The sequence below is a fragment of the Dromiciops gliroides genome, chromosome 2 (assembly GCF_019393635.1).
Source record: "Dromiciops gliroides isolate mDroGli1 chromosome 2, mDroGli1.pri, whole genome shotgun sequence".
NCBI classification, from domain to species: Eukaryota; Metazoa; Chordata; class Mammalia; order Microbiotheria; family Microbiotheriidae; genus Dromiciops; species Dromiciops gliroides.
In genome coordinates this window covers 176,915,761-176,940,102 of record NC_057862.1, presented here as the reverse complement: position 1 = coordinate 176,940,102, position 24,342 = coordinate 176,915,761, and the positions used below count along the sequence as shown (strand labels likewise).

General features: G+C 37.8%; 1 protein-coding gene across 1 annotated transcript; it reads right to left on the bottom strand.

Moving 5' to 3' along the window:
• Nucleotides 1–19,852: 19,852 nt before the first annotated feature.
• On the bottom strand, nt 19,853–20,863 carry LOC122739818 (olfactory receptor 6J1-like). The gene has a single exon (XM_043981520.1). It carries the CDS (start codon nt 20,849–20,851, stop codon nt 19,853–19,855), a length of 999 nt encoding a protein of 332 aa, XP_043837455.1. The 5' UTR covers nt 20,852–20,863.
• Between the last annotated feature and the right edge of the window lie 3,479 nt (nt 20,864–24,342).

The window sequence follows — 24,342 nt, the reverse complement described above, 5'->3', positions numbered from 1 at the left end:
TGCCCTAATACTGAGAAAGTTCTTATGGGTTAGAAGTATCATCTTCCCATGTAGGAATGTAACAGTTTAACCTTTTAACCTCCCTCATGATTTCTTTTTCCTGTTTACCTTTTTATGTTTCTCTAGGGTCTTGTATTTGGAAGTCACATTTTCTATTCAATTCAGGCTTTTCTTCATGAATGCCTAAAAGTCCTCTTTTTCATTGAAGTCCCATTTTTTCCCCTGAAAGATTATACACACTTTTGCTGGGTAGGTGATTTTTGGTTGCAATCCCAATTCCTTTGCCCTCTGGAATATCATATCCCATGCCCTCTGATCCTTTAATGTAGAAGCTGTCAGATCTTGTGGCTCCACAGTACTTGAATTCTTTCTTTCGAGCTGCTTGCAATATTTTCTCCTTGACCTGGGAACTCTGGAATTTGGCTATTATATTCCAGGAATTTTTCATTTTGGGATCTCTTTCAGGAGGTGATTGGTGGATTCTTTCAATTTTTATTTTACTTTCTGCTTCTAGAATATCAGGGCAATTTTCTCTGACGATCTCTTGGAAGATGATTTCTAAGCTCTTTTTTTTATCCTGGTTTTCAGGTAGTCCAATCATTTTCAAATCATCTCTCCTGGATTTATTTTCCAGGTCAGCTCTTTTTCCAAGGAGATATTTCACATTGCCCTCTATTTTTTCATTCATTTGGATTTGCTTTATTGTGTCTTGATTTCTCACAAAGTCTTAGCTTCCATTTGTTCAGTCCTAGTTCTTAAGCAATTATTTTCTTCATAGAGTTTTTCCATTTGGCTTTTCAAGCTATTGTTTTGTTTTTTTTTTCATGACTTTCCTGCACCACTCTCATTTCTCTTTCCATTTTTTCCTCTAACTCTCTTACTTTTCCCTCTACCTCTCTTACTTTATCTTCAAAGTCCTTTTTAGCACTTCTATGGCCTGAGACAAATTCATATTTTTCTTGGAAGCTTTGGATGTAGGAGATTTGACTTTATCTTCTTATGAGGGTGTATTTTGATCTTCCTTGTCACCAAAGAAACTTTCTATGATCCACATCTTTTTCTATCTGTTCATTTTGCTAGCCTCTACCTTGACTTTTAACTCCTTCTTAAAGTGAGGCACTGCTTCCATGACACACTGTCTCAAGCTTCAGGGGGGTCCCAAGTGGTACAATTTAAGGAGAGGCACATTCTGCACTTGCCTGGCCTGTGCTCTGTTCTGTAAATAGCCCCAGGCCAGCTTGCTCTTTAACCAGAAAGACAATTCTGTTTCACTATGCTCCAGGTAAGCCTGTGCCCCTCCCCATCCTGGGCCTGCCACTCAAGACTACTTCCTTGTTCCCAGCACAGGCAAAACAACTGAGTTCTACCTCAGTGCCAGCAGACACCCCTGTAATTTCTCCCCCTCCCAGCCAACCACTTAGCTCTCTCACCAGACTATGAGGTTAGTTCCAGAAGAAGCTGCCACTGCAGCTGATTCAGAGGCTTCAGGGGTCTCTTTCTCTGACATGGCTAACCTGGGGCTGGATCTGCACACCTGGCTGTGGGGCTATGTTTCGCTCTCACCCTGGTACAATAAACCTTTCCTGCTGACCTTCTAAGTTGTCTTTGGCTGGAAAATGATCTCACATCACCCACCTTTTGTGGGTTCTGTTGCTCCAGGAATTGTCTTATGCCATTATTTGGAGGTTTTTGGAGAGATTGTGTGAGGAGCTCCAAGAGGTTACTGCCTTTCCTCCACCATCTTGACTCTGCCCCTTGTAAATTGTTTTGAAGAGTTTTGAGAGGTCATGAGGGTCAGAGAACATGTCTAGTGTTCTATCTTGTTATTCATGTGTCTACTATATCATGTTTCAAAATGTTATAGACCCTAGCACCCCAGAAGTTCTCCGGGGGTACATCAAAGAACCTTGTCCTAGAGAAACTAAACAAAAGGACAGACATACCTAAAGAGATAATCAGGACTGAGCTAGCTCCAGGACCATCACCCTTCATTCCAGTCTCCCCCACCCCTGGGGAGATAAGATTAGGTGTGGCTGCTGCCTTTGTGGTGGGAAGAGGAGAGAAAGATGGCTTGAGAGATCCACAGCCACCCCTCACCCAATTCCCTTAGTCACCACATTCAATCACCTCATCAGACCACCATCAGACCTCTTTAAATGTATCTGCCTGTCTCCTGCTGGAGGAGATTGGTATCTCAGAGCCGTGCTCTGTGCCATGCCTTCTCCCCATGAGAAGTCCAAGGATTTCTCTCTTGGTTTCCCTTCCCCAGACCCTAAATAAACTATTATCTTATCCTATTGGATTTGTGTGCAAGAGGGTGTAATTCTTTGAAGAGGAATTCCTAAGGCCCCTCACTCCAACCCCAATCCCCTATCCTAAACCCCCTACCCTATTTCCCCACAACCAAAAGGAAAAGGAAAAGGGCTTGAATTCAATAATTTATCCTGAAAGTTTGAGTATAATCATATAGTGGGGAAATGGACTTTTAACAGTCTCTATTACAGTTATCCCTTCCACATTACAGGGTCTAGGGCCATGGTGCCCCCTGTTATCTAAAAAAAGCACATAAAAATTTTTGGCCCTCCCTTCTTACCAGAGAAGTCTGAATTTTTTTTTCTTTTTCTCTTATGAGGTGTTTAGAGTACCTTACTGTAAAATTTGGGTTAAGTATTTGGTCATTGTCTCTGTGTCATCTGTGGCTTCCAGAAAACTCCTCCAAAATTCCCATTTAATTTCTTGTGTTGATCCCTATATATCAAAACTCAGATGGAAAAAGTCTCAATGTGGAAGGGATAACTATACTTCTAAGTATTCCTTCTGAGAAAAGCAGAAGTGGGTAATGCATTTGAAAGGAAATGTTTGGACATAAGAAATTTAAGAAAGGTAAACAAATTTGAAAAATTTTGAAAAAGCTAAGTGATGAGCTCTTATTTATTTCCTGAAACAAAGAGAAAATCCCACCATCTCTAAAGATCAGTGAAAGAACAAAAGAGGCATGCTAAGAGCTTGAATGTTCAAAAACAACAACAAAAAAGAAAGAAATCCCTAAAAGAAGAAGGGAAGATAAGGGAGAGGCTTCCTATTTTCTGTAATAATAGCACTTAGTATTTTAAGGTTTTCAAAGTTCTTTACATATGCTATATAATCTGATCTTCACAACTACCCAGTAAGGCAGATACTATTAATATCTTATTTTACATATGAAAAAACTAAAAGAGAGGTTAAATGGCTTTCTCAGGAACATACAATAAGTGTGTGAGGCAGGATTTGAACTCCAGTCTTCCTGATTCCAAGTCTAGCATTCTCTAATTCTACTTACCTTTCATAGGTATAGCTGGGAAGATTATATAGCTGGGGAGATTTTTCAAACAGTGGGGTTGGGTGGAGAGAGTTGGGCTCTCATGAACATTACAAAATATATACATGAGTCAAAGAGAAGGTTTAAAAACTAAAATACTATGATAATAGGAATGCTATGGAGTAATCAGGAAACTAAGCTGAGATAAGGAGACTGAGGGTTTGAGAAAGAGGGTGGAGCTGAGAAATGGGAATAACTTCAGGAAAAACTATCTTACAACTACAGGAAACTGCTTATGAAAGGAAAAAATAAATAAAAAGATTAAGAACCTGTGATAATGGTCTAAGGGAAGATGGGAAGGAGAATCAGATTATTCCTTTTTTCTTCTAGAAAAGGAACAAATGAAAAGAGAATATTTTAAAATATATTGATTTGATGGAAGGAAAAAAACAATGATCATAACTCACAGTTATGAACTCACCCAAAAAACTGAAGAGTGTCACAGGGAAATAGGTGGTAGGGGTCCTTAGGTATTCCTCTTTAAAGAATTACAACTCTCGGGGGCAGCTAGGTGGTACAGTGGATAAAGCACCAGCCTTGGATTCAGGAAGACCTGAGTTCAAATCTGGCCTCAGACACTTGATACTTACTAGCTGTGTGACCCTGGGCAAGTCACTTAATCCCCATTGCCCTGCAAAAAAAGAATTAAAAAAAAAAGTACAACTCTCACACACAGTCCAATTAGAATAAAACAGTCTTTTATTTGGATGCTTAAAGAAAGTGACCAACCAAGAGGGAAGTCAAAGACTTCCCCTTCAGGGGAGACATCTTTCTTCTGGAGGCCAAGTTTTTATAGAGATATTTGGGGTGACCACCTGACAATGGAAAGTTCCCTTTGGGGGTGGGGTGGGGAAAGATTCCTGAGAATCAGGGGGAGTTTTCTTTTGGAATGATAATCCTGACCTCAGGAGTTATCCCTGTCTCCTATCTCAGGTATTAACCATGACCGACTTTACTGCTATAGAATTCAATCTCCCCTAATTTCTTATTTTTTTTTTGGTGGGGTAATGAGGGTTAAGTGACTTGCCCAAGGTCACACAGCTAGTAAATGTCATATGTGTCTGAGGTCAGATTTGAACTCAGGTACTACTGAATCCAGGGCTAGTGCTTTATCCACTGCACCACCTAGCTGCCCCCTCCCCTAATTTCTTAGGTGTGTCCCTCTTGATATCTAGTTGGCCAGTTTAAACTTAGCCCTTTAATTCTTTGATATGTTTCAACCCCTATGTCAGGAGGGTGGGAGAATGCATTAGAAAACAAAACCCCAAATTTTGTTACTTATAAGAAACATGCTTAAAATATAAAGGTTCATAAACAGTTAAAGAGTTGGAGTAAATGTATTACATTTCAACAATATCCATAAAAGAAATGTCAATCATGAGATCAGAAAGTATACTGTAAAAAAAAAAATATTATTAAGAGCAAAAAAAAAGCAAGTAAATGATATTTCAGTAACTGGCACATAGCAGATACTTAATAAATGCTTGTGATTGATCAACTAAATAATGAGTCAAAGAACAAATCACAGAAGAAATAATAATTATATTAAAGAAAATGATAACAATGAAACAACATACCAAAGTTTATGAGTAGTTAAAGCAATCATTATAAGAACATTTGTGGGGCAGCAAGGTGGTGCAGTGGATAGGGAACCAGCCCTAGAGTCAGGAGGACCTGAGTTCAAATCTGACCTCAGCCACTTGACAACTTACGAGCTGTGTGACCCTGGGCAAGTCACTTAACCCCAATTGCCTTACCAAAAAAAAAAAGAGATAAGAACATTTGTGTTGTTAAACATTTACACCAAAAAAGAGAAAAAATATCAGTAACTGAGAGTGAAACTAAAAATCTTTAAAAATCAATTTAACAAGCACAAATAAGCATAATAGTATAAATTTCAAAAAAATCAGAAATAAAAAGATGATATTGAGTTGATAAAACTAAAGTTTTAAAAAATCAATGAATAATTTTATTTTGAAAAGAGAGGAAATCAAAATACCAAAATAAAAAATAAGAAAGGGGAATTCAAAATGAATAGTGAAGAAATAAAGAAAATGATAAAAAATAATACCCAATTATATACCAAGTATACTAAAATTTTTTAGTAAAAATGGATAAATGTTTACAGAAACATAAAATATCCAGAACAAAAGAGTAGGAAGTAAAGATTCTAAACATCATAGTCTCAGAAAGAGAAATTAGTAATGTACAGACAAATACCCAAAGAAGAAAAAAACCATCTCTAGCTAAATTTCCAAGTCAATCCTACCAAAACAATTAAAGAACTAGCATCTATTGAACATGAACTGTTTATAAAATTAGAGGAAAAAAAAGAACCTTATGACATGTCCTCTATAGAACAAATGTAGTCTTTATACTTAAGCTAAGGATAGATAAAGCCAACAAAGAAAATTGTGGACCAATATCACTAATGATTATTGTTGTAAAATTTGAATATAATATAAACAAAGAGAATGAGAGTATATTTTAAAATTATGCAATATGACCAAGTTGAATTCATACCAGGAGTGTAAGGATAGTTAAACACAAGTAAAACCATAAACATAGTAAGTCACATTATTTTTTTTCACGTTATTTTTAAGTAAGGTTTTTATTGATGTCTTTTGGTTTTTTCACATTGCCATAGTTTCTCCCAGTATCTCTTCTCCCCTATTCTTCTCAAAGAGCCATGCAACAAGTAATATTAAAAACTACATTGTCAATAGAGACTGTCATGCTGAAAACTTAAAACCTACAAGTTGCATGGAACAAAAACCTTAAAATATAGAGACCTAGTGGAAGAAATTAAAACCATGCGGGAAAAGACTGAAACACATAATATTCCAATTGTTTTATCTGCTATTGACATTGTCCCTAAAATGCTTTTGGTGATTCTACAGAACTTACATCCCAATATTTTTATGCAATTACAAAAAGTAGTCATTTTTACCACCTACTCAATAATCCAAAGAACACTAAACATAAAAGAAAATTATAGACTAGCAACTTGTCCAAGGGTTATTTCTAGCTAAATTCCAGCAAATAATATGAGAAGAAAAAATATAATAACAGCAACAAAAAATTTAATGCACAGAAGTAAAAGGGATCTTTATAATTTTGTTTAAGTTAAAATACATATTTTCATAAATTGTAACTAATAGAGTTTATGGTTTTATGTGAGAATTTTTTATTTTTGTGCATTTTTTTATACTTGGTTGCTATTTCTTTTGAAAATATTTTAAATTAATTTTTAATATTCATTTATTTTTAAATGTTGAGTTCCAAATTCTCTCCCTCTCTCCCTTCCTCCAATACTCTGTCATGTCCACTGAGAAGGCAATATCAATTATACATATGAAATCATGCAAAACATTTCCATATTAGTCATTGTTTTTAAAAAGTGAGAAAAATAAAGTGAGAAAAATATATTGAAATTTGCACTCAGAGTTCATCAGTTCTCTCTCTGGAGGTGAATAAAATTTTTCATCATGAGTTCTTTGAAATTGGCTTGTATCATTGTATTGATTAGAGCAGCCAAGTCTTTCACAGTTGACCATCATTGCAACATTGCTATTACTGTACACAATGATTGATTACTCAGTTCTTCTCACTTTACATCAGTTCATATAGGTTTTGCCATGTTTTTCTGAACCCCCCCCCCCTTTATCATTTCTATTAGCACAATAGTAGTACATCACAATTATATGCCACCATTTGTTCAGTAATTCCCCAATGGATGACCATCCCCTCAATTTCCAATTTGTTGTAACCACCAAAATATCTGCTATATGTACTTTTTGTACATATAGTTAATTTTCCTTTTCTTTTGATCTTTTTGGAACACAGAATTAGTAGTGGTGCTGTTAGATCAAAGAGTGTACACAGTTTTATAGTCCTTTGTGCATAGTTCCAAATTGTTCTCTAGAATGGTTGGACAAGTTCACTATTCCACCAACAATTCATTAATGTACCTATTTTTCCTTCATCCCCTCAAGCATTTGTCATTTCTGATAGATACAAGGTGGTACCTCAGAGTTGTTTTCATTTGCCTTTCTCTAATCAATAGTTATTGAGAACATTTTTTCATAGGACTATAGATAACTTTGATTTCTCCTTCTGAAAAATGCCTGTTTTATGTCCTTTGACCATTTGTCAATTGGAAAATGGCTCTTATTTTTATAAATTTGACTCGTTTCTATACTCAATATATATTACTCTCTTATTTACCTTTTTATGCTTCTCTTGAGTCTTGTGTTTGAATGTCAGTTTTTCTATTCAGCTCTGGTCTTTTCATCAAGAATGCTTGAAAGTCCTCTATTTCATTAAATATCCATTTTCCCCCAAGTTATTATACTCAGTTTTGCTGGGTAGATTATTCTTATTTGTAATCCTAGCTCCTTTGTCTTCTAGAATTGTATATGCTAAACCTTCCACTTATTTAACATGGAAGCTGTTAAATCTTGTATCATCGTAACTGTGGCTCTGCAATATCTTAATTGTTTCTTTTTTTAATTATTTTTTAATTTTATGTTTTGTTTTGTTTTTTGGTGAGGCAATTGGGGTTAAGTGACTTGCCCAGGGTCACACAGCTAGTAACTGTTAAGTGTCTGAGGCCAGATTTGAACTCAGGTCCTCCTGAATCCAGGGCCAGTGCTTTATCCACTGTACCACCTAGCTGCCCCCCATAAATTATAAATCAAACAATTTTTATTACATGAAATTTATAAGGTTTTGCACAAACTCAATTCAGTCAGAATATGAATTAGGAATATGGGTTGGGAAAAATCTTTGTATTCAATATGTGATAGAAACTTAATAATAAAGCTACATATGGAACTCAGCCAAAGAGATATGATCAAGAGTCATGTAACAACAGATAAGGGGTCAAAGGATATGAACAAATATTTTTCAAAAAAAGAAATGTAAGTTATAAACAATCATAGAAAAGTCTCCAATTTGCTAGTAATATGAGAAATGAAATTAAAAGAACTCTGAGGTTTCATGTCACATCTATCAAACTGATTAAAGATAAATAGTCGATGCCAAAGGAGCTATGGGAAGATAGGCACACTAGTTTAGTGCTGATGAAACAATTCGTGTTCTGAAACACAAGATGTAGTTGCACAAGAAATTGTACATACCCTTTAACCCAGCACGTCCATTACCTGACATGCACTCCAAAGATGTCAAAGATAGAAACATCCTACATATATAAAATATTGGCAGCAGGACTTTGTGTGGCAGCAAAATAAGTGGAAACAGAATAGGTGACCATAGATTGGAGAATTGCTGAACAAACTGTGATATACAAGTTGGGAAGGGAACTGTGATTACATTGGTACAGGAAACTCCCAGGTCAGGAAACACCGTATGTGTGTATGTGTACATATGCATTTATATTCACAATGCACATATGAATAATCTTACACTATAAGAAATGTCAAATACTAATATGGTAATGTTTTACATAATTGCACATGTATAACCCATATCTAATTGCTTACTGCCTCAGGGAGGTGGGTGGGGAGGAAGGGAAGGAGGGATAAAAAGTGTAACTCAAAACTATAAATAAAAATGTTTATTATTTTAAAAAAAGAAATGTCAAATAAGAGAAATTCATAGAAACATGAGAGGACTTGTATGAACTAATGTGGAGCAAAGAAAGCAGAACAAAAATAATATACATAATGAATATAAATATATAAATATAAACACCACTAAAATAATGAAATTAAGATGAATTACAATGATGAGTTATAATTACAATAACCCATCTTGGTGCTAGAGAACAGATAATGAAACATACTTATTTTCATTTCCTCCGTAGAGAGGGGGAGGACTGGAATATGTTATATATTGACAGAAGTGGTCACTTTATCATGCAGTTTTGTCTGAATATTTTTCTTTGTCACAAAAGATGTTCCAAGGTTGTTGGGGGCAAGGGGAGGGGAGGGAGTTGCAGAATAGAAAGCAATTGTGATATTTTTAAAAGACTTCAATAAAATATAAAAAGGATGGGAAAGATTTCAACAGATAAAACATGGAAGAGAAGCCCTTCCAAGTCTCCTGCCTAATTCAATGTTGAATGTTACCTTTTGTGGCTGGTGAGCTTCCAAACAGGATGAAGAAGCAAATCAGAGATAAAGTGAATTGGATCCCTCCATGAGTAGGAGGCTCATGACCCAGGACTAGAAACATATGATCAGGACTTCTCCTCATCCCGTCACGTCAGGTTCTCCAAGTTAGGACATTAGGATTTCCCTCTCTCTGGGGTCCTATTTTCCAAAAAGAAAATCTTCATACCATTTGGCCTTTGCAAAGAGGACAGGACTAACTCTAGAAAAAAGTTTTGAAGTGGGCAATATTTGTTTTTGGCACTCTTCCACATCCCTGTTTTTCTCCCCTACTTCTTGATATCCTCACCTCCCTAACTCCACGCCTAGGTGCCAAGTACCCTATAGCACTATTTCCTTCATTATTGCCTCTTCCAAATGGTCCATGTTCTCAAATTACTGCTTCTTCTTCCCCATAACTATTCCAAATCCCTCAGTAAAGTTAAATAATTTACAAAGGTATGACTATCTCCCCATCCCCACCACCTCCAATAGGACCAACTTTCCCAGAGTTTTCTGTACTTTGAGAGGATACTTTTTTAATTTCTTAAAATAATGAATAATTATTTTCTCTCCCATGCCCCATATCTTTATTTTAAAAAGAAAAAAATCCTTGTAACAAATATGCCTAGCCAAACAAAACAAATTTTGACAATGGTCATGTCCAAAATATACATGTCTTGTGGGTATCAATGAATAATTGATCCTTTGAAATCATGGTTAGTATTCTGATCAGAGTTCTAAGATCTTCCAAAATTGTTTGAAAGAAGGAACTTATTAATCCAAAGGAATCCTAATTGGTATTTCAGAAGGTACTGAGATATCTCATTGGCAATGGGACATTGCTGGAGTCTTGTGCGGGACACTGAGAAAACATTATTATTTGGGATTCACTGAGTTATCAGAATTGGGAGTTTTTTGAGGTGCTTCTAACCCATTTGTTCCCATTTTCACCCCTTCCCTTCCTTCTCCTCCCCTCAGATTAGTACAGAAATGTCCAGCCTGTTCTGTTATTTTCCCTAGGTTGGGCTATGGCTACCTGCCAATAAAGTGATCTCCAAGCTCAGCCTTGCTTTTTGTGGGACCCATGGAGCCAGAAAGTATGAATCTTAATAGTAAACTGTGGATTGAAGGAAGAGAGATGTCAACATAACAGATTCCTCCCCTAAGACACTAACTAAATAAACTTTTTTTTTTTACCTTTGCTAAGTCCTTAGTCCTCTTGTTCATGGAACAATTTCTAAAAAGAAAGAAATTACTGGAGGTGGTTGACAGGTCAATCAAATCAGCTTGCTGAGAGGCAGGGCTTGAGGAGGTTGAGGGAGAAGAGTTCCTCAAGTAGTACCAATTGTAATACTTCTGATGCCACAAGAGCAAAGCTGGGTTGGGTATTCAGTCACTCACCCCTTGCCTATGATTTAGGAAATGCCAATCCTTCCATTCTGGGTGAATAAAAGGGAGAAAAGAATGTATAGAGATATGGCTGCATAGAATTCCAACCACAATGAGAGATTACTCATCTCATGCCCCTCCACCTTTGGTACCCCAGAGCATCTTTCTCCATTGTGAATCACTGGTGTGAACTGGGGTGCCTTAGGGTTGGAACTGATAATAAGTGCTTCAAAAAGGTAAAAGTCTGGTGAGCCTGAAACAGGCAATGGGAGGTCTAATTTTTTTTTCTCAAGAAATTGGGGTAGGAGGAAAGTCAAGCTGAAGAAATAGGGTGCAAAGAGTTTTGAGGGAGGTTTTTTGGGTCAGGATCCTTGATCTAAGTGCTATAGAGAACTTCGTTCACTCATGCACATGGGTAATTTATTTATAACTTAATCATAGAAAGCAGTCTGGGTCACTGAGAGGTTGAGACTTGTCCATGGTCACACAACTAGAATGTGTCAGAACTCAGGTCTTTTTGACTGCAAGGCTGGACTTCTATCCATTTTGCCAAACTAGATTTCCCTGGAGCAAGGGAGGGTATGATAATATTAGTAATTCATAGTTCAATAGCACTTTGGACTTTATAAAGCATTTTCTTCAAATCAATCCCAAGGGTACAAGAATTGTAATCATAATTTTACAGATGGAGAAAACTGAGGTTCACAGAGGCTATTTCATCCAAGGTTATAGAACTTGCAGGTTTCAAATCCTGGATTTGAAATCATATTTTCTGACTCCAAGTGAAATCTTTCACTTACACTGTACAACAATATTATGCAAATCCCCACAAACAATTGGGAGGTGTTAGGCCCTTGCTAATTCAGAATTTTGTCTACTTTTAGGGATTCCATCCAAATTCCCTTCATGGAGAGAGTATGACCCCAAAATGACCTGCTTACAATCATATTCACTTTTTTTCAACCTAGGGTTAACTGGTATTGATGCATGCATGGCAGGACTATCTAAATGTTACTGGTGTGATGCTATAGGTCCCAGAAACATATGAAAATGCCATCCTATTGGTCTACTAGATACCAAAATGTATAGTTCATAACTTTCTAGAAGACCATGGGTTCATAGAGGTAGCATCTTGGCACTCTAATAGTATTCAAACCAGGTTTAGAATGTGGTTTTTCATTCAAATTATTGGAGATGGACTAACTGGAGGTCCAGTTTTATGTAAATTGTAGCCTCATCAGACATGATATAAAAAGGTTGGGGATCAATGGAAACATGTACCAAATGTAAATGGTAACTGGTTCAAGGGTCCTACAAACATTACAATAATGATAATTTGCAGTCTTCTTCTTTATGAAGAGATGTAATTAGTGAGGAGATGTAAATAGATTAAATACCAAAAGAGAATTAGTTTTGATGCTCTCCCAAAAGGTCTTTTACCTTAATGCCAGAAAAAATAAATTCACTCTACCAAATTGTAGGATGAAGGTGGAAATACATAGACCTCAAAAGGGGTTAAACACATTATGATGACCCTTCAACCCACAGAAGGATGAATAGTAAACATTTGATGAATAAGCTCTTGATCTATTGTGTCCCAAACTGATTGAATCTACCATTATATTCAAATTAATAAACATTTATTAGAAATGTAAGCTCTTTACATGAACTGATGCTGACTGAGAGAAGCAGAACCAGGAGAACATTGTACATAGTAACAGCAACATCATGTGATGAACAATGGTGATAGACTTGGCTCTTCTTCTCAGCAGTGCAAAGATCCAAAACAATTTCAAAGAACTCATGATAGAAAATGTTCTCAACATCCAGAAAAAAGAACTGTGGATTATGAATGAAGATTGAACCATACTGTTTCTACTTTTGAGCCATTCTTTTTCTTCTTCTTTTTTTGAAGTTTTTCCCTTGTGCTCTGATTCTTCTTTCACTATATATATAATCTATATCAGATTGCTTTTTGTCTTGGGGAGGAGGGAGGGAAGGGAAGGTGGGAGAAAAATTTGGAACTAAAAATCCTATGAAAACAAATGTTGAAAACTATCCTTACATGTAACTGGAAAATAATAAAATACTTTTATTTTTAAAAAAAAGGAAAAAAAGAAATGTAAGACCTTCTGCTTTTTTGTCTTTATAACCTCAGTGCCTAAAAGAATGATGAGCATATAGTGGGTGCTTAGGAAATGCTTTTTGTTAGAAGCCTGAATGCCTACTCTATACTAGGGATGCAAAGGGGGAAAAATTAACCCCTGGCCTCAAGGAGCTCCTATTCTATTGGAAAAATATAATGCTGTACATGGAGTTGTTCCTTTCAGTTCGAGATATATGATTGCATTGTGTAATTTAAAATTCTAAATGTGGGTTCTAATCTGTCCCCCCAGTTTTGGGGGAAACTAACTAAAATCACTGATAAACGAGTTTAGGTTTTTAAAGGGTTTATTGAAAGATAGTAAAAGAAAGAGAAAGATTGAGAACCGATTTCCTACAACCTGGCAATCCTAACCTTCCTAATCTCCCACTTCTCAAGTTCTCTGCCACCACACTGATGTCTCACAGCCAAAGAGAGCTCTCTCCCCAGCATCTACTTCCTCCTTCCTGTTCCTCTCCCAGAAATGGGAGGTTCTTCAAGCTGATTGGCTAGTGCCATTTTTTAGCTTCTGAGAACAATTACTTTCTTAAGTACCCTTAAGTACCATCCATGGAAGTAAACCAGTAATCCAGTCAGCAGTCAGTCACCTTATCCAATTCAATCAGTTTAAACCAGTCTCCAGGTGGGCCCCTGAGTATCTGCTAAATCTCATCTATCACATTCCATTATCTTGACACAGTATAATCCTAAGAAATCCAAGCTAATGTGAAGGAAAGCCCATTTATGGTTGTGGAAATCAGGAAAGACTTGACAGAGGAGGGCTTTTGAGGATTCGAGGATTATAAAACAATGTCAAGGTCTCAGAGGATGTACTGGTCTGGAAGGTGGAACATGAAAGGCAGATGTAGATATGGAAATCTGGATAGGATTTAGGATAGGGTGGTTACCCTGTTGGCCACTCCTTCTAAGAGGACCAACAAACTTCCCTCACCCAGAAGGTAGTTGGGTATTTAACAGGGAAGACACCCACAGAGTATTCCACTTGGTCACAACACAGAGGTTGGATTGGAGTTCATGCTCTCATTTAAAGAGAACCAGGGTCAGGCTGCTCTGACCTACAATGACAATAGGGTCTATGAAGTGGGACAGGAAGCCTCACCTCCCTAGTAATGGCCCCCAGTCAGGAATTCAACCATCCACATTACAAAATAAATTCAAAATGACTACATGACCTGAATATTAAGCTTCATACCAAAAAAAAAAATTTAAAGAGAAGCAGATTATATACCATTCACAACTATGGGTACGGAATGAATTTATAACCAATGAAAGCCAGTGACTTTATGAGAAACCAAGACACAATAAAGCAAATCCAAATGAATAAAAAAAATAGAGGGCAATGTTAAATATCTTCTGGGAAAAACTACTGACCTGGAAAATAGGTCCAGGAAAGATAATTTGAAAAATTATTGGTCTACCTGAAAACCATGATGAAGGAAAGAGCTTAGACATCATCTTCCAAGATATTCTCAGGGAAAATTGCCCTGAAATTCTAGAAGAAGAAGCTAAAATAGAAATTGAAAGAATCCACTGATCATCTCCAGAAAGAGATCCCAAAAGGAAAACTCCTAGGAATATTATAGCCAAATTCCAGAGCTCTCAGTTCAAGGAGAAAATATTGCAAGCTGCCAAAAAGAAAGAATTCAAGTACTGTGGAACCCCAGTCAGGATAGCACAAGATCTAGCAGCTTCTACATTAAAGGACCAGAAGGCAAGGAATATGATATTCCAGAGGGCAAAGGAAATGGGATTACAACCAAGAATCAATCACCTACCCAGCAAAACTCAGCATAATCTTTCAGCAGAAAAAATGGGACTTTAATGAAAAAGAAGACTTTCAGATACTTGTGATGAAAAGACCTGAACTGAATGGCAAATCTGACTTTCAAATACAAGACCCTAGAGAACCATAAAAAATTGGAGCTGGGGGACATACCTGGGGTCATACAGTGGGCAACTGTTTTCTGTCTGAGGCCGGGTTTTGGCTGGGATCCCCCTGGGTCCAGGGGTAATGCTTTGTCCACTATGTCACCTAGCTAGGTGATAACATCTTTAGGGTTAAATTGAGGGGTGAAGGGAATGCACTGGGGGAGGGGGAAGGGCAGAGGTGAAATCCTACATAAAAGTAACAGGAAAAGGCTTATGGAGTAGGGGAAGAGATGGGAGAGGAGCAGGGCAGTAAATGGATTTTACACTCATCAGAAAAGGCTCAAAGACCTTAAACTCATCAGAGCTGCCTCAAGGAGGGACTAACACACAGATCCAACTGGGTGGAGTAATCTATTTAATCTGGGCAGTAAATGAGCCTAACACTCATCAGAATTGGCTCAAAGACCTCAATCTCATTAAAATTGGCTCAAGGAGGGAATAATATACACACTCAATTGGGTGGAGTAATCTCTCTAACCCTGCAGGAAAATGGGAGGGGAAGGGGATAAAGAGAGAGGGGCAAAAGAAGGAAGGGCAGAGTGGGGGAGGGGACAGACAGAAGCAAATCCCTTTTGAAGAGTGATAGGATGGAAGAAGAGGGATAATAGAATAAATATCATGGGGAATGGAATAGGATGAAAGGGAAACAGTTAACAATAGTAATCATGAAAAAGAGAAAAGGGGGGAAATTGTACAAAAAATATTTATAGCAACTCTTGGTGGAGGCTAAGAATTAAGAATCAAGGGAATGTCCATCAGTTGAGGAATGATGGAAAAAGCTGTGCTATATGATTGTAGTGGAATGGTCTTGTGCTACAGGAAATGACAAACAGGATGATGTCAGAAAAACCTGGAAAGACTAATGAACATTGATGTATAGTGAAATGAGCAGAGCTGGGAGGACATTGTGCATAGTGACAGCAGTATTGTTCAATGAGCAATTGTGAATGACTTAACTACTCTCAGCAATGCAATGATCCAAGACAATCCCAAGGAACTAATGAGGAAGCTTACTATGCACCCCCATAGAAAGAACTGATAAAAAGAACACTTGTGGATTGTACATATATAACCTGGTTGTGATCTTGTGGAGGGGGGAAGAAAGGGAGGGAGAGAGGGAGAAAAATTTGGGACTCTAAATCTTATGAAAATGAATGTTGAAAACTACCCTTACATGTAACTGGAAAAAATAAAATAAAAGTTTGTTGCTAAAAACAAAAAGAAAAGAAAAGAAAAAAGAAACTGAATCAGTACAACCATTTGGGATTATGAAAACAAAATGAATAAAATATATTTTATTCGTAAAACATCTTTCCCTTTAAAATAGCTATTCTATACACACAATACATATACATATATGGAATGTGTATATAAAATAGCTATATGGAATATATATTCCATATATGTGGAATAGCTATTTTAATTTCATCTTTTTTGTGAGGCAATTGGGGTTAAGTGACTTGCCCAGGGTCACACAGCTAGTAAGTATCAAGTGTCTGAGGCCAGATTTGAACTCAGGTCCTCCTGACTCCAGGACCAGTGCTCTATCCACTGCACCACCTAGCTGCCCCTGGAATAGCTATTTTAAAGGGAAAAAACATTTGTATACATATGTGTGTGTATCTTATATGTATTCTATTATATATTATGTATATTAAAGGGAAAGAGATTTTATATTCACATACACACATATGCTAAGCATATAGCAGGGTTGTTCTAGAGCTAGCTCACAGCAGCTTGTAAGATGAAATTGTTAAATATTCAATGTAAGCAATTACTCCTTGGAAATTGGCAGATGCTACAAATCAAGGTTTGATTTATTGTTTTATTGATAGTCTAGACTTAAGAAATTGATGGAGAAAAACTTAATAATGCAAATTAAATTTTAAAGTGTCCTGCATAATCCCCCCCCCCAAGCTGATTGTTTGGGGTTTTTTTTTCTTTTTTTTGGAAAGCTGATTGTTAAACATTTACCAGAACACCCTTGTATGTACCCCCAAGGAAATCAATGACAAAAGAAAGCCTCTATATTCACCAAAAAAAATTTATAGTAGCACTTTTTGTGGTTGCAAAGAACTTTAAACAAAATAGATTCTCATTGAATAGGGAATGGCTAAAAAATTATGGCATGTGAATATAATAAATGTTGCTGTGTTATAAAATCAAAACTTGATGTAGACAGAGAAGCATGGAAAGACATGTGAACTGATACAAGGCATATTCTTTATTTGTTTTTTTTTGTTTATTTTTTGCAGGGCAATGAGGGTTAAGTGACTTGCCCAGGGTCACACAGCTGGTAAGTGTCAAGTGTCTGAGGTCAGATTTGAACTCAGGTGCTCCTGAATCCAGGGCTGGTGCTTTATCCACTGTGCCACCTAGCTGCCCCCTGATAAAAGGTATATTAAGCAGAGCCAGGAAAACAATATACAAATGATTATAACAATAGAAATAGAAAGAACAGTAACCATAAGATAATCAAAAGTGAAAGTTTCAAAATTATAAAGATCAAGCTTGGCCCTAAAGAATAGACATAAGATGACACTTTTTCTTTCCCCTTTTGCAGAAGTCGGGGGTCCACAATAGTGGAAGATTGCATATTAGAGTTTGTTGTTGTTGTTGAATGGTTTTGCTGATCTTCTTCCTCTTTTAGAAAAAAAAATTGTTATAAAACAGTACTTTCTGGGAATGAATAGGGGGATATTCTTGGCATGGTTTCACATCTGGTTCAATAAATCACTCAGATTCTAAGGTTTCAGAAAAAAACCAATCCCTTTAATAAAAACATCCAACAACCCCCAGGTAAAAGGCAATCCACAAGACAGTAAAAAAAAACAGTCCAGGAAAGTAAAAGCCCATGGCAAGAAATTAAAAGCAGTCAGCAAAGAAGTTCCCTGGGATATTAGAACCTCTGCCACAAATCTTAACAATTTTTATATTCTCCTTACCCAAACAGCCCATAGCTACGTCCCAAATCAATCCACCTCGGGCAAAATTCAGCTATGCTAGGTCTTCTCCATAGCCATAGTTGATCTTACAGGGATTAACCCAAGCATCTCCTATTTCACTAGTCTCCTGGGTCACAATAGAAGAATACTTGGGGAAACAAGGGTGAAGTGAAAACAGAAGACATCAATAAAAATCATTTTTTTTTTACAGAATTCAGTAATCCTTTGAATCAGAGGCTCTAGGAGATTAGAAGAGGCAAGATGAGAGATAGATATTTATCAATAAGGACATTCCGGATGAGATCCATGGGGCCTTCCTAGAATGGGTTCAGCAGGGTAGCTTCATACCAATCTGCATCCAGGGTCAATTATTATAAAGATCTCATATAGAACCTGTATAGAACTCATAAGACTATTTATAGCCTTTCATTAGAACCCATAACTCCTTGAACACCAGTTGGAGTTCAGCAATAAAATTTTCATAACAACTGAGTAAAAGGGGAAAATTGCTTCCAACAGCATCTAGGCAATGTGGATGTTTGATAGGACATGTACAGAAGAAAAAAAAAAAGAAAGAAAAAAACACCACAAAACCCAGGATAGAATATGGAAGAGTAAGTAGCATAGTCCTGTAGGAATGTCAGGAACCCTAAATCCCAAAATGAAATTATGCTGGTGATGAATGCTAAAGGCAAAAACAAACAAACAAACCTACGTTGGAGATAAAAGGAAGATTAAAGAACAGATAGGACCTTACTTAGGGTCAATGGGATGATCTTAACAGTGAAAGTGAAACAGCTGAATGTTGAACTTTTATTTTACTTTTGTTTTCTCTGAGATTCTGTGATTTTTCCAAGAAGAGTGCCTTTTGGACTGTATAGTGTAGGGGAAAGGGGGACAAAGACACAGAGACAGACAAACAGAGACAGACACAAAGATGGAGGGAGGGGAGAGAGAGAGAGAGAGACAGACAAACAGAGAGACAAAGAGGCAGAATAGTGGAGTCAAAGCTAAACAATCAGAGCCAAGAAGCAGTAGGATTGAGCTTGGCCAAGACTGGGAGTTCTGCCAGGCAAGCAAATTGTTCCAACCATATCTCCCTGGGAAATGTGGGAATTTAACAGTACATGTGGGCCTGGAAACATCTAAGGGAGAGTTAGTTATTAAGGATTTGTGGGAAGCTCCCAGGGTACATTTGCAGTGAACAAAACTCTTTGGACCTGGAGGTCCAGAATCTTTTCCCCTGAAAAAACAACAGAAGAGGATCTGAAGGGGCAGCTAGGTGGCATAGTGGATAAAGCATGGGCCCTGGATTCAGAAGGACCTGAGTTCAAATCCTGCCTTAGACACTTGACACTTATTAGCTGTGTGACCCTGTGCAAGTCACTTAACCCTCATTGTCCTGCCAAAAAAAACCAAACAAACAGGGAAAGGGGTTGGATTGGACAGCTTCTGCAGTCCCTTCCAGTTCTAGATCCATAAGTGCTATGATTGGCATCGTAAAAAACAAAAAAACAAAAAACCTTTTAAATGTTAAAAACAAATTAATTTTGTTCAATAAGAAGCATGTCCAGGGGCAGCTAGGTGGCGCAGTGGATAGAGCACCGGCCCTGGAGTTAGGAGTACCTGAGTTCAAATCCGGCCTCAGACACTTAACACTTACTAGCTGTGTGACCCTGGGCAAGTCACTTAACCCCAATTGCCTCACTAAAAAAAAAAAGAAGAAGCAGCATGTCCAGTTTAAGCATAGCCTCTGAGAGAGGAGTAGTTCACAGTGAGACAATGATGGCACGATCCTCCAAGTACCTCCACAGGGGCCATTCTTACCACCTGTTCTTGCCAAAAGCAGAGTGTCTCCCAATCCTGGATCTCTAGGTGCCTCACATTCATTTTCATGGGATTAGAAAATGGTCTTTATTAAGGTAGAAGGAAAGGGGCCCCAGCTTTCTCATCAGTGACCTTTGTGGAACAGCATGTGGGTGGGGAGGAGTGACCTCCTCTTGGCTAATGAAGCTCTGACACCAACCCAAACTTCCCTAAGTATCCCATGTACAGTGTCATTGCGCAGGGTATAGATGAAGGGGTTGAGGAAAGGTGCTACCACACTGCTCAATACCGAGGGTATTTTGTTGATTTCCAAAGTTTCTTTCTGAGAGGGAGTCACATAGATAAAGACTGTGATCCCACCAGCAATCCCAACAACGGTCAAGTGAGAAGCACAGGTGTTAAAGGCCTTCTTCCTCCCACTGGCTGATGGGATGCGTAAGATAGTCATGATGATGTACGTATAGGAGTAGCCAATGAGAATTAAAGAGATGAGGATGACAGTGGATGACAGCAGAAAATCCATCAGCTCAATGGATGTTGTGTCTGCACAGGCCAGGGCCAATAGAGGTCCACTGTCACAGAAAAAGTGGTTTATGATATTAGAGCCACAGAAAGGTAATCTGGAGATGAGTATGGTGGGGAAAAGAACAGACAAGAAACCACCCACCCATGAGAAAAGAACCAGCCCAATGCACACAGAAGGACTCATGATGGTGCTATACCTCAGTGGGTTACAGATGGCAGCGTACCTGTCATAGGACATGGAGGTCAGTAGAAGAAACTCCACTGTCCCCAGGAAGAAGTAGAAATAGCACTGGGTAATACATCCAGCAAAGGAGATGGTCTTACCCCCAATGGCCAAATTAGCCAGAACCCTTGGGGAAATGACAGAGGTGAAGAGGATGTCCAAGATGGAGAGATTGCAGAGGAAGAAGTACATGGGTGTATAGAGGCGTGAGTGGGACACAACAATACAGATGATAAGGATGTTTCCCAGAAGTGTCAGCAGGTATGTGGGCAGAAGAAGCACAAAGAACAGTAGCTCCAACTCTCTGCTGATGGGAAAACCAAGCAGAATAAACTCAGTCACTGTGGTGGTCTGATTCTTCATGGGCAAGGTCATCCTGGATCTCTTCCCCTGAGGAAAATAGGAAAGCATTCTTTGGGATAGATCTGAATGGATGAAGTTAACAACTGGTCACTAGGTAACTAGGGAAGGAAAGGAAACTTTTGGGAAGAGGTTAATATTCTGGATATCACAACTCAAGGACATACCAGCAAGTTAAGAAATAATGCTAGAATTTTTAGGGTCTAAGCTAGAGGTATGATCTTGGTGTGTCACCAGGCAGATTTTAGAGGAAGGGAGAATAGGAAGATGAGAAAGGATTAAAGGAAAGTAAAGGCACCTTTTTTTTTGGGTGGGGCAATGAAGGTTAAGTGACTTGCCCAGGATCACACAGCTAGTATGAAGTGTCTCAGGCCAGATTTGAACTCAGGTCCTCCTGAATCCAGGGTCAATGCTTTATCCACTGTACCACCTAGCTGCCCCACAAAGGCACCTTTCTTAAAAAGTTGCCCTAAGCTACATGATAAGAAAGTTTAGACCGGGGTGGTCTATGAGAAGAGAAAAACAAAACAGGTTGGGATTTGACAACAGGTTTGACCAAGAAACAAGGAATTGACTGAGAACTAATAGAAAAAGAATTTGGTTTCCTTTGTATCAAGAAGAGTTCTAGTTTGGACTGAGTCTAAAAGTAAGAGTGTACTTGGGAAAACAGGAAGGGCTGTTAAGAGTATAATTTTTCCATTAACTTGTGAATACTATGGTTGTACCTATAATTACATTTATGTAGATATTCTACCTTGAGATCTCCCACCACTGTAGCCACGTAACTTTTGTCTTCTTACCACTGTACCTACCACAGAGGACATTGTAGGGGGAGAATACTATAGGAGAGTCAAAGGGGAAAGTAATGGTGCCAGGAACATGAGAAGAGTCAACTTGGGTTTAGTAAATAGGAAACTGACTAGTGAGATTTGGGCACCTTTTCTTGGGGCTATTTAGTACAGGGTTTAAAAGAAAAAGACTGGGGCAGCTAGGTGGTGCAGTGGGTAGAGCACTGGCCCTGGATTCAGGAGGTCTTGAGTTCAAATCCGGCCTCAGACACTTGACACTTACTGTGTGACCCTAGGCAAGTCACTTAACCCCAATTGCCTCACCAAAAAGAAAGAAAGAAAGAAAGAGAGAGAGAGAGAAAGAAAGAAAGAAAAAGACTGAGATAGAATGAAATCAGTCTATAATGATTAATCACATCAACAGAGTAAAGATGAATTTAGTTAACAAATCCTGAAATGTTAGAATTTGAGAGCACTTTTTATTGCTTGAAAGAAAGAGTTGTAGGATTAAAAAAAAAAGAATTGCTATTTTATGATAGTAAATTAAGGGAATTCACCACTCTGGAATTATACAAGCTAGAAACAAAACAAAAAGATTCAAGGTTTTAAATATGTTGATAAATGATATAAACTCTGATGGGATCTTTATATTCCCACCTCTGGAAAAGTGTAAACAGTGTGACCCAAGGGGCTAATGACCAATTGTATCCATGGATCACCTTCCCAACCTCTTTACCTCTGGTTACTTCCTAGTAGTTCTACTTCTCAAGTTTGGTTCTGCAGAAATTCTATAGAAATTTGCCATCATGACTAATCTTTTACAGAAATCATTTTAAACCACATCTCCTCCAAAAGAGTGCTCTACATCTTTATAGAGGTGATGGTTTACAAATACAAACTGTCTCTTCCCAGCTCAATTCTTGGGTTCATTCTATGGAACTTCATTGTTTGGCTCTTATTGTGAATTCGCCCCTTAAAAATATGTGTGCACTACTGTCTACACATTAGAAGGGCCTTTACTATTTGATACATACTTCGAGTCTGCTGTTTGTCATATAAAATCACAATCATTGAATCTCTGAATTAGAAGGGACCTCAAAGGTCCCTTGTCCAACACATACCTACAAGAATCTCCTTTACAAAAACACTCAACAGTCATCCAAGTCTTTGCTCAAAGACTTTGAATGAAGGAGGACTTGTGTGTGAGTTTCAGTTCAGTGAGTTTTACCAAGGTCTGTTGGGCTTTCCTGACCCTTAGCTAATGGGGAGAGGGGGAAGGGAGCTGGGGGTTTGGGGGGAAAGGTCAAGAGAAGGTTGATTATAAGTCCAGATGCCCAGAAATGATAGACAGTCCAAGAACAGTTTGCAAGTCTTCTTCCAATTAGACCACTCCTGTTGCCTACTCATCTCTATACTATGCCATGGAGATAGAAAGTAGTAAGCCAAAGTTCCAAGCTATTGGGAATACTCAATTTTCTAGTCTCTTTTTCCCACTCACCTGTCATAAAATCCCAGGATCACAGGATCATGGAACTCTGTCCTTGTCATTTGCCCTCAGCTACAAGGCATTGCACTCAGAGTCTGAAGACTTAGCTACCAATTGTGATTCTGCTGCTTACTACATTTTTTTACTTTGGACAATTTATTGGAATTCTGAACTTTAAAATGAAAAAGTTGGGCTAGATCAGCAATTTTCAAAGTGTGGTCCAAAGATCCCTGGGTGTCCCCAGGATAAAAACTGTTTGCATAATAATCTAAGATGTTGTTTGCCTATTAAAATACTCCTCCTTTCCAACTACCTGTCTGTGTGAGGCTGGGTTTTCTTCGTATACTTCAACCAAAACAATATAAGACACCAGACTGAATGCAAAAGCAATGATGAGAATCTGTCTTCTATTAGACCAAATATTAAAGAGATTCACAAAAATCTGTAAAACAATGCAACTCTTCTCACTAATTGTTTTTGTTTTGAAAATATTGTTTTTTATAAAAATATGCCATTTATGTTAGTCATGGATTATTGCTATTACATAATGAATCAATATACATTTTTAAATGTATCCATTTTAATATCTAATATGCTAAATATAGATAAAAATAATCCATATAAACAAAAGTTCTTTGGAATCCTTAATAATTTTCAAGAGTGTTAGGGGTCTTGAGACTAAAAAGTTTGAGGACCACTGGGCTAGATGATTTCTAAGATTTCATCTGATCCTAAAACCTATGACCCTACAGTTCAAAAGAGGAAAAAAAAGAAGTTATTGAACAGCCACCAAGTTCACTTCGTGGTGCCCAGCACATAGGGATAGAGAAGAGAACTGGACCTATGATTTCACTGCAATAGGGGATTTCTGAAGGAGGAAATTCCCTCTACTAATGCAGACACTTTCTGAGCAACTTAAGTCTAAAGAGGGTTACCTAGAGTTGAGTGGTTGAGTGACTTACTTGCCTGAGGTCATTCAGCCAATATGTGTCTGAGGACTTGAACACAGGCTTTCTTTGCTCTGAGCTCAGCTCTTGATTCACATTAGGACATGGTAACTTCTAAAGAGAGCCCTTAAAGAGAGAGGGACCTGAAACCTAGACTCTTTGATTAAAAGTCTGAAGCACTACTGACTGAATTATCCAAGTTCATAATAGCAACATAGTGAGTGCTTTAAAATCGCTTGTTGATTGACTGATTGAAGTTATCACCCTACTTGGGGCACCTAGGTG